Below are 8953 nucleotides of genomic sequence, written 5' to 3' on the forward strand. Positions count from 1 at the left end.
GGCATCCGCTATTTTTAAAGTTGCTGCGATCCAGTGCCTCGAAGGAAAAGGACAGAAGAGTAAAGTACTACTTACCTGGACAAGTAACATGACTCCGCCCCGGGTACGGTACTGGAATCAGTTTTCTTAAATCACTGTTTTTATTTTCGGTTTTTTTTTGTTTTTTATTTAATATCAAAAATATATTTATTTTTTTTTAAATAAAAAATATTTTAAAAAACAACACATCTCAAAAATTACCTCAGTATCTATAATTAATCATTTTGTTAGAGTATGTTTATTAATACAATACAATGTATTTTTAAAAGTTTTTTTAATTAAGAATATATATTTTTTTTTGTATTCTCAATTTAAAACTATTTAAATAAAAAATAATTTGAAATACAAAAAGCTACCATGATGCCAGATCGGCACTCAAGGGATTTAGAATTGTGGTATATGGTGTTTTTTAAAATAGTTTTTTATTTGAAAATATATCTAAATAATTTTATTTTTTATTTTTTAATTTTAAATTAATATATCAAAACAATAAAAAAAACATCAACGTAGTATGTTCAAGTCGATAGTACTTTTTTAAAAAATATCTAAAGAAATAAGTAAGTTGTGCCAAATACCCTGGCAGTCTCACAAAAGTTGTGCCAAATACCCTGACAGTCTCACAAAACAACAACTCTTGTGACTTATACAGGTTTCTTTTAAGCAAGAAGTTTAATTTCATAGCTTTTATTAAACTGGATAAGCAGCTCGTGTTTTTTTACAATTAAAATCGATTTTTTTAACTTAGAAAACACTGTTCATGCACTAATAACATATTTAAAGGCAAAAAAAACCCTCACAACTCACCGCATCAAGCCAATAAGATCATTTGATTCAAGTATATGGAAGCAAAAGCAACAACAATAAATGTATTCAATCTAAAGTAAAAAAAGTGAATGACATGTACAAAAACCTCGATCAAGAAAAATAGAAAACTATAAAGTTCAAGTTTAACATAGCATAATATTAAATAATAAAATAAAAAAAAATTATATTAATTTAGGTAACATAATAAATTTATGATCTAAATCATGAAGTTGAGTCATTGTTGCAAAAGAAAAAGATATGAAGAAACTTAATTTTAATAAAATAAATGTTGAAGACTAAAATTTAAAAATAAAATTAATATTAAAAAACAAGAAGAAGATCAATGTCAATATGGTTTGAGATTTTATATCCATGATCAGGGTCACAGGATTAGGATCATTGCATGAAAAAATATAAAACCTAATTTTTAACAATCCAATATTGAATGATGAACTTTTTAAAAAATTTATTTTTTTTAATATAAAAACATATTAAAAAATAATAATTGAAATACAAGTCATAAAAACAACAGCAAAGTCCAATTCACAATTAATCAACTATTAAATGGTAAAATTGAAGAAAAAAAACTAGTTTAAACAAGTGATCTAGAACGGGGACAAAAAAAGTAATTAAGAGAATAAACATTAAATTTAATATGAAAACAAAATGAAATAAAATGATGTAAAAGTTTAAAGTTTATTAGAGTTAATACGGTGAATTCACGATTCAAATTATGAGATCAAGTTATCCCCGTGAAAAGTAAACAAAAATGACAATAAAAAACTTAATATATAATAAATTTAGTATTGAAAAATGAGATCATAAAGGAAAATTGACATAACAAAATAACAATAAAAAGATCAATGCCAGGGCTAACAATCCATGCTTATAAATTGGGTAATGAAATCAAAATTACTTCATTAAAAAAAATTACAAAGTTTGGTTAAAAAATATATTGATAAAAATACAAGTTAAAAAATGAAACTCGATTCTTAATAATCAACTATTAAAATATAAAATTGGAAAAAAATCAATTCAAACAAATAATCCATAGAAAAAAAAGAGCAATCAGGAGAATGAGAACCAAATTCAATATAAAAACATGATGAAATAAAAAAATATAAAAATCCGAAACTAACCCAAGTTAGCACGATGAATTCACTACGAGGACATGTTATCCCAATAGAAAATAATAATAAAAAATTTAATATTCAACAAACTCAGTGTTGAATGATAAGATAAAAAAAAATGATGTAAAAGAATAAAATAAAAAAGATCGATGTCAATCTAGTTTAACATTTTTTATCCATAAACTGAGTTGTGAAATCGAGATCACCTCATTGAAAAAAACTACAAAGTTCAATTTTTAACTGGTTTAATATTAAATAATAAAATTAAAAAAATAAAACCAATTTCATAAAAGGAAAAATAATAATTAAAAGAATAAAAATATAAAAATAAAATAAAACGATAATAAATGAAATTAAAAAATAAATTTAATTAAAAATAATAATTAAAAAGCTATAGATAATATAAAAATGAAATAGAATCACATGTTATGTTAAGACATGGAATTAAAAAATAAAATAATAAAAAAGGATTCAAAACATGCAAAGAGCAGTAAAAAAATATAAAAACTGTAATTAAAATTAAAACAAAATATAAGGATAACTTCTAATTTTAGCTAAGCTACCACAATTCTCAATGCGAGGGCAGAGAACAGTGGGGAATTCAACCACCGCCGAACAACCGTATCCGTCCCGCCCCATAAAATGCATGGCCTCTTGATGCTAGACTGTCAAGAGGCGCCACGTAAATTATCCAAAGAACATGGGTGTCTACCACACATATGTTAATATATTTTTTTTAATAATAATTTTATATTTATTAAAATATCTAATTACACACGAATCTACTTAATGATTACCAAAAAAAATAAAATGATTAAATGAAAAAATAAGCCCTGGACAGAAGCTTATGAAGAAGCTTCTTTGAAAATGCAGTGTAAATTATATTTTTTAAAAATTAATTTTTTCACTAAAAGTAAATTTTTTTTAATATTTTTTTTATATATTAATTTTAAAAATAAAAAAATATAATTTTAATATAAAATTTAATTTAAAAAACAATTACTGTAACTTGATGATAACACGCCCTTTCCGTGCAGTCACTACTACTTGACACGTCTAACTTTTCTTTTTTATCTCACGCCCGCTGGAAATTCAAATATGGCCAGGGCAACTAATTGCAAAAATTTCGTTTCATTCTCTTGTTATACTTTTCAAGGTAATGTTCGTTATTGAATTAGAGATTATTTTTAAAGTCAGGATATTAACACATTAAAAAAAATTAAAACAAAAAAAATTTAAAAAAATTCAAAGATATTTTTTAGCAGTAAAAATAAACACCCTGTGAGCCTCACGGGATATGCAAGAAAAGTTCACTTCTATAATCATCTATAGGTACTCAACTTTATTAGATGTTATGAAACCGTGAGTTCAATAGCAAACAAGTAAGATAAATTTCATGACAAACATTAAACGTTCATTATTATTAAAAACAGCTCGCAATGGTGTCAATAGCCGTCTCATGTTTTCTAACACGACACTGTATTAAAGCAAGGGAAGGTTCTGTATTATTCATGATTTTTGTTTTTAATTTTTTTATAAAAAACAAAAAAAAATATTTTTGAATTTTTTGGTTGATAAAAAAGCAAAACCATCCCCAACTGATATAATTTTTGAAAGCCATCATTGGTTGATTTTTTATATTTTTTTTAAAAATACTTTTTAAAACGGAAATGATAATAATGAATGAACACTGCAAGTAAATACTTTCAGTAATTCTTATAAAAAGAAAATACAGCTAGTAATAACTACTTTATATTGCTCGTCATTCGTCAAGGTAGGAGCAGAAGGATGATGTTCCCCGAACGCAGGAGAAGAACAAGAACAATAAAAGAAGTGAAGGGCACAACTGCAAAACAACCTCACAAATCCGAAAATCCAAAAGCAACAGCATTAAAGGAATAATAAAAAAGGGTAATATCGTGATAATCCATCCACCTAAAAAAGGATTTCAAAAGAAGAAGAAAATCTAAAAACGTAGGCTTTAAGTGAGAGAAAAGAAAACAACCACCAGCAGGACTCTCTCTCCTGTGTTGTCTCTATTATAGTTACAGTTGTCCTCTCCTACAAGAAATCCCACCACACTCCACCACTCCCCATTATCACTCAAAAACCGCTTCCATTTCTCTGACAATTTTACCCTCCACTCCTCCTCATAATTACACTTTAAACCTGCCACTCACCTCGTCCTCTCTACATTGAACATTCTCTTCCCAATGTCACTCTAGAATTTGTGTTTCTCCCCTCCGCTTTCATTTGTGGCCAGCAACGAAACTTGCTCTAGCTTTCTCGCTTAGTGCTTTGACTTAGCAATGAAGCTCTCTTGAAGCCGTGCTCTGACTCTGTAGCTCTCAGCTTTGTAAAGCGAAGCAGCCACGGAATGCTGCGTTTTGAGTGCATTTTTAGATCTAAGAGGCATGAGTGAGAAGCGAAGCTTGGTTTCAGCTTTCGATCTGTGAAATTTTGAGTGTATTTTGGCTGGGGATTTTTTCCCCTTCAGATTTGAAAAAATGAATCGTAGTTTTAGGGCACAGGACTCGCAAATGCAAATGCAAGCAGCAGTGGTGAAGCAAAGGCAGCAATTAAGAGCTACAATGATGAAAGAAAAGGAAGAAGAGCTTGCTTTATTTTTAGAAATGAAGAAGCGTGAGAAGGAGCAGAATAATTTGCTTTTAATTAATAACACTGAAGAATTTGATGCACCATTAGGTAACAATGTTTTTTTTTTTTAAAAAAAAGTTATTGTAGATTACTTGTTACTAATCTTTTAGGTTTATGGTCCGGCGAAGATGATTATTTGGTTTAAATTCTTAAGTAATTTTGTTTTTCCAAAAATTGCAGGGTCAAAGCATGGAACTTTGCCTATATTTAACATTTCTTCTTCTACGCCTGTGAGGAAAACAGGAGCTGATGATTTTCTCAACTCTGAGAATGATAAAAACGACTATGACTGGTAACTAGAAGCTTATTCTTTTCCCCTCTTCTTGGTTTGATGTTTTTTGATAAAGTTTTTGATTAGCGAATTCATATGATCTCGATGTTTTGGTTCGTCAAGGTTCAAGAGTCATTATCAGTTTATTAAGTAAATCGAATTGAATAAACCCTTTGGAGACTGAAATTTTAGAAAATTGTTCTTTTTAATCATGCTTAAGAACAATGACCTCCCTAGTTTTTTTTTGGGTCGCTTTATCTTAGCTTTTCCAACTTGCTTTTCTTTCTGTAGATTTACTTGGTCTTTGTTTAGCTTGGGTCTATCTTAAAGAAAAGACTTGAACGAAAGGGGCCACCTATTGATAAAAAAGAGATGGAGAAGTGGCTTATAGTCATCAATAATTTGTGCTTTTGCTCGAAGTGGATGCACTTTGTAGATGTGACTGATGATAACATTGCAATACCTTGTATTGTTCGACAAATTTCTGTCATCCTCAAGCAGTTTGTACCATGCATGCTCTCCCTTTTATTCCTGTTTCTTGATTGGAAAAAGAGAAATCTGAAGATTTTAGTGGAAGTAACGTGACAATTTGATTTCTATTATAGAATCTGTAGTTTCCATAAACAATGCAAAAGTTCTGCTGCTGGAGTCATGGCAATCAAAGCCACGGTCTTTCATATGAATAAACTGGATGGACATCAAAATGTGATTCCTAGAGAAGGTTAGGCCTAGACTGTTTTCTTGTTTGGAGGCTAGGCTTCTGTAAGGTGGAAAGAGCTGACAGTTTCTCCTCGTGTATAGAAAGTAAAACTCGAGATCTCGAGTTGTATTGTCATGTTTTGATCATATTTCTATGGAATAGGCAAACTATCAATCTTCTCCAGTGTCATTTTGTGAGTTTGATCATATTTCCACAGCTTGTGGGTAGATAGACATGTACTGTTGCCTAAGAACACAAAATAAATTCCATAGATGGAGCTTGCATGTGTATATTGTTTCACATGGATGTAACGAGCTGAGAGCAGTGCCACTAAACTGATGTTAATGAGAGTTATCATCTGTTTTCAGGCTCCTAACACCTCCTGGTACCCCTCTTTTTCCTTCTTTGGAGATGGAATCACAAAAGACCATTATGAACCAGATCGGTACTCCAAAGGCCCGCCCAACTGCTCTGAAATCTAGAGTAAGAGCTCTATTTTACAATTTTAAGCCCTCTTTCTTCAGTGCTTTCTTGTTCATATTGTTGCACTTTACTAAAGTTGATTTATGCAATCCATTTTGTTTAAAGTGCAAACAGGCACAGTGCATTGTGGTCCTGGATTTAGTTAAAAGAAAAGATTGTGTTTGGAAGCATCTCAATTGCATATGATTTATTGCCCCATATCTGTTTTTATTATCAATAAATCAAACTATGCGAGTTTGTTATGGAACACTTGAAGTTTCTGATAGTCATTTATTGATCTGTTTCCTTGACGAGCACCAAACTTGAATTGAGTTCTTGGATCCTCAATTTCACAAGATTGTATTGCCTTAAACATTCAATTTTGAAACAAAACAACGAGTTTAAAACATTTGATACAATTTCTCAAATTTCTCCTCAAGCGTCTATGGTAATTGTAAAGAGTTCTGAAGCCATAGCTATGCTTGCCGCTTCTTCTCATGTAGTAAAAGCTGCTCAAATATCATGAAGGTGGTCTTCATTTCTCATCTTCTTTTCAGAATTTTCTAGGTCTTTTGATGAGTTCACAACTAATGTGCCAAGCGAATTCTGTTCATTGTGGTCATAGCTAGCTAACCCTCAGCCAGAGCCTGTAGCAAGGGGCAACTTGGTATCTAAACAATCAGCTTCTTCCCCTGGGTTGAACTCTTCAGGTGCAGCAATGCGCAGGCCTTCATCATCAGGTGGTCCAGGATCTAGGCCTTCAACACCAACCGGACGGCCCACAGTGACTACAGGTCCTAAACCTTCAAGATCATCAACACCAACCTCTAGGGCTACCCTGTCCTCATCTAAGCCCACAATTTCTGCAGCTAAGCTGACTGTCTCTGCAGCTAAATCAACTACTTCTACAATGAAGTCCACAGTTCCTGCAAGATCCTCAACGCCATCAAGGTCTACAGCACGATCTTCAACCCCAACTGCAAGGCCCTCTATACCTCCATCCAAGTCTACATCAAGGGCAGCAACCCCCACTCGACGACCATCCACTCCAACAAGGTCACCTAGCCTGTCTGCTGCTCCTGTTAAGTCATCATCTTCAGTTACCAGGTCAGCTCCTACTGTTACCAAGTCAGCTCCCACAGTTGCTAGGAATCCTGTGATGGCACGTGCCTCTTCTCCAACAGTGAAATCTAGGCCATGGAAGCCATCTGAGATGCCTGGTTTTTCACTTGATGCTCCACCAAATTTAAGAACTTCAGCACCTGAACGGCCACTTTCAGCTACTAGGGGTAGGCCTGGAGCACCCAGTGCTCGATCTTCCTCTGTTGAGCCTACTCCTAATGGACGACCAAGACGTCAATCTTGCTCCCCGTCAAGAGGACGAGCTCCCAATGGCATTATGCACCCCAGTGGGAGCTCTGTTCCTGCATTTAGTCGTGGGCATTCAAAAATTAATGACAATGTTAGCCCTGTCATTATTGGAACCAAAATGGTCGAGAGAGTGATAAATATGCGAAAACTGGCACCTCCCAAGCAAGATGGCAAACACTCTCCTAGTGGTAATATGACTGGGAAGTCATCATCTCCAGACAGCTCTGGCTTTGGAAGAACACTCTCAAAGAAATCTTTGGATATGGCCATAAGGCACATGGTATGTCTATTCCAATTAGTTAGTTTTTTGTTTTTTGAATTCAGGACAAGAACCCTTGGTAATTGAACGCAACACACCAGATAGTGTTTCAAGCTGATAACTTCAGATCCTTTTATTCCGTCAATTCACAAGTACTATCTTCCACTTCTATATGTTGATTTGTGCCTCAGTTTTCTTGAAGTCAAACAAAATATGACTCTTTTTCTTATTTTATTACTCTCTTTCGGTTCCTTGGCAAGGATACTCATCTAAAGTGATGGAGAAGTTGAGTCAAGCAATCCAGTGCTTTATTCTGTTATTTATTCTGATTTTGTTTTGTATCGAGCAGGACATAAGGCGCACCATTCCTGGTAATTTACGGCCTTTGATGACTAATATCCCAGCATCTTCGATGTACAGTGTGAGATCAGGGCCTGCAAGAAGCAGGACAGTTAGTGTTTCAGACTCCCCTCTTGCAACGAGCAGTAATGCTAGTTCAGAAGTGAGTATTAACAACAATGGTCTTTGTTTGGATGGGATTGAACTAGAAGATGATATTGGCAGTGAGAGAGGTGGCCGGTCGCCTCTACGAGGCAGATGATGCTCAGAATCAAACATTCCAGTTATGAACTCCATTTCTAAATCTAATGTGTGTCTTCTTGTGGGTCCTTATCCAGCCTGACAATTGAAAGAGGAAGCAATTTCCAGGAAAAAGAAACTGACCAAAATCTTCCCTCCATGTTTGATGTAAAGCTTGTTAGATTGATTGGCGGTTAAGTTTTATGTAATTCACGGTTCTATTATTAGGAAAATCAGTTATTAGCAGAACAGTCTTTATGGCCCATTTCTACAGGTGGGGTGTTCTGTATTGGCATCAAGGAGTTGACCCCTCATTATCGAAATTCATGGACCCCTCCCCCCATCCCCCAGCCTTGCATAATCTCAATATCTGTTCTGTTGCTCATCTGGCATCCCAATATGAAAAGAACCGGGTACATAAAAATTGCAGCGGCTTACTCCTTTTGGATTTCAGGCCCTGTCATGGGAAGGAAACACAGAGAAGCAGATTTTCTGGGCTCACATTTATGATTTACCTACCTGGTTTGTGACTCACACAAAGTGGGATTTATAGCAGTATCATTATTGACGCTTGATGCTATCGGTTAATGTGTTGAGCTGTTCAGATGGGGTTGTTCTCAAAGAACTAGAAGTCTCCCCGAAGCATAAGTTCCAATGCAAAACTGTTAAAGGGCAGGTCA

At 33.7% G+C, this 8953-nt stretch overlaps 1 protein-coding gene across 1 annotated transcript; it reads left to right on the forward strand.

Moving 5' to 3' along the window:
* Window positions 1-3950: 3950 nt before the first annotated feature.
* Window positions 3951-8697, forward strand: LOC105133600 (mucin-5AC-like). Its single transcript, XM_011037672.1, has 5 exons — window positions 3951-4679; window positions 4812-4923; window positions 5971-6085; window positions 6690-7715; window positions 8044-8697. The coding sequence occupies exons 1-5, from the start codon at window positions 4481-4483 to the stop codon at window positions 8293-8295; spliced, it is 1704 nt and encodes a 567-aa protein (XP_011035974.1). The 5' UTR covers window positions 3951-4480; the 3' UTR covers window positions 8296-8697.
* Window positions 8698-8953: the final 256 nt, after the last annotated feature.

This window comes from Populus euphratica, unplaced genomic scaffold, assembly GCF_000495115.2.
Source record: "Populus euphratica unplaced genomic scaffold, PopEup_1.0 scaffold36.1, whole genome shotgun sequence".
Classification (NCBI taxonomy): Eukaryota; Viridiplantae; Streptophyta; class Magnoliopsida; order Malpighiales; family Salicaceae; genus Populus; species Populus euphratica.

Excerpts from the sequence above, each read along its gene's own strand:
- LOC105133600 (XM_011037672.1), top strand. The coding sequence starts at position 4,481 with ATGAATCGTAGTTTTAGGGCACAGGACTCGCAAATGCAAATGCAAGCA. Across the intron at positions 4,680-4,811 it reads AGAATTTGATGCACCATTAG|GGTCAAAGCATGGAACTTTG; the intron begins GTAACAATGTTT and ends CAAAAATTGCAG. Across the intron at positions 6,086-6,689 it reads CAACTGCTCTGAAATCTAGA|CTAGCTAACCCTCAGCCAGA; the intron begins GTAAGAGCTCTA and ends TTGTGGTCATAG.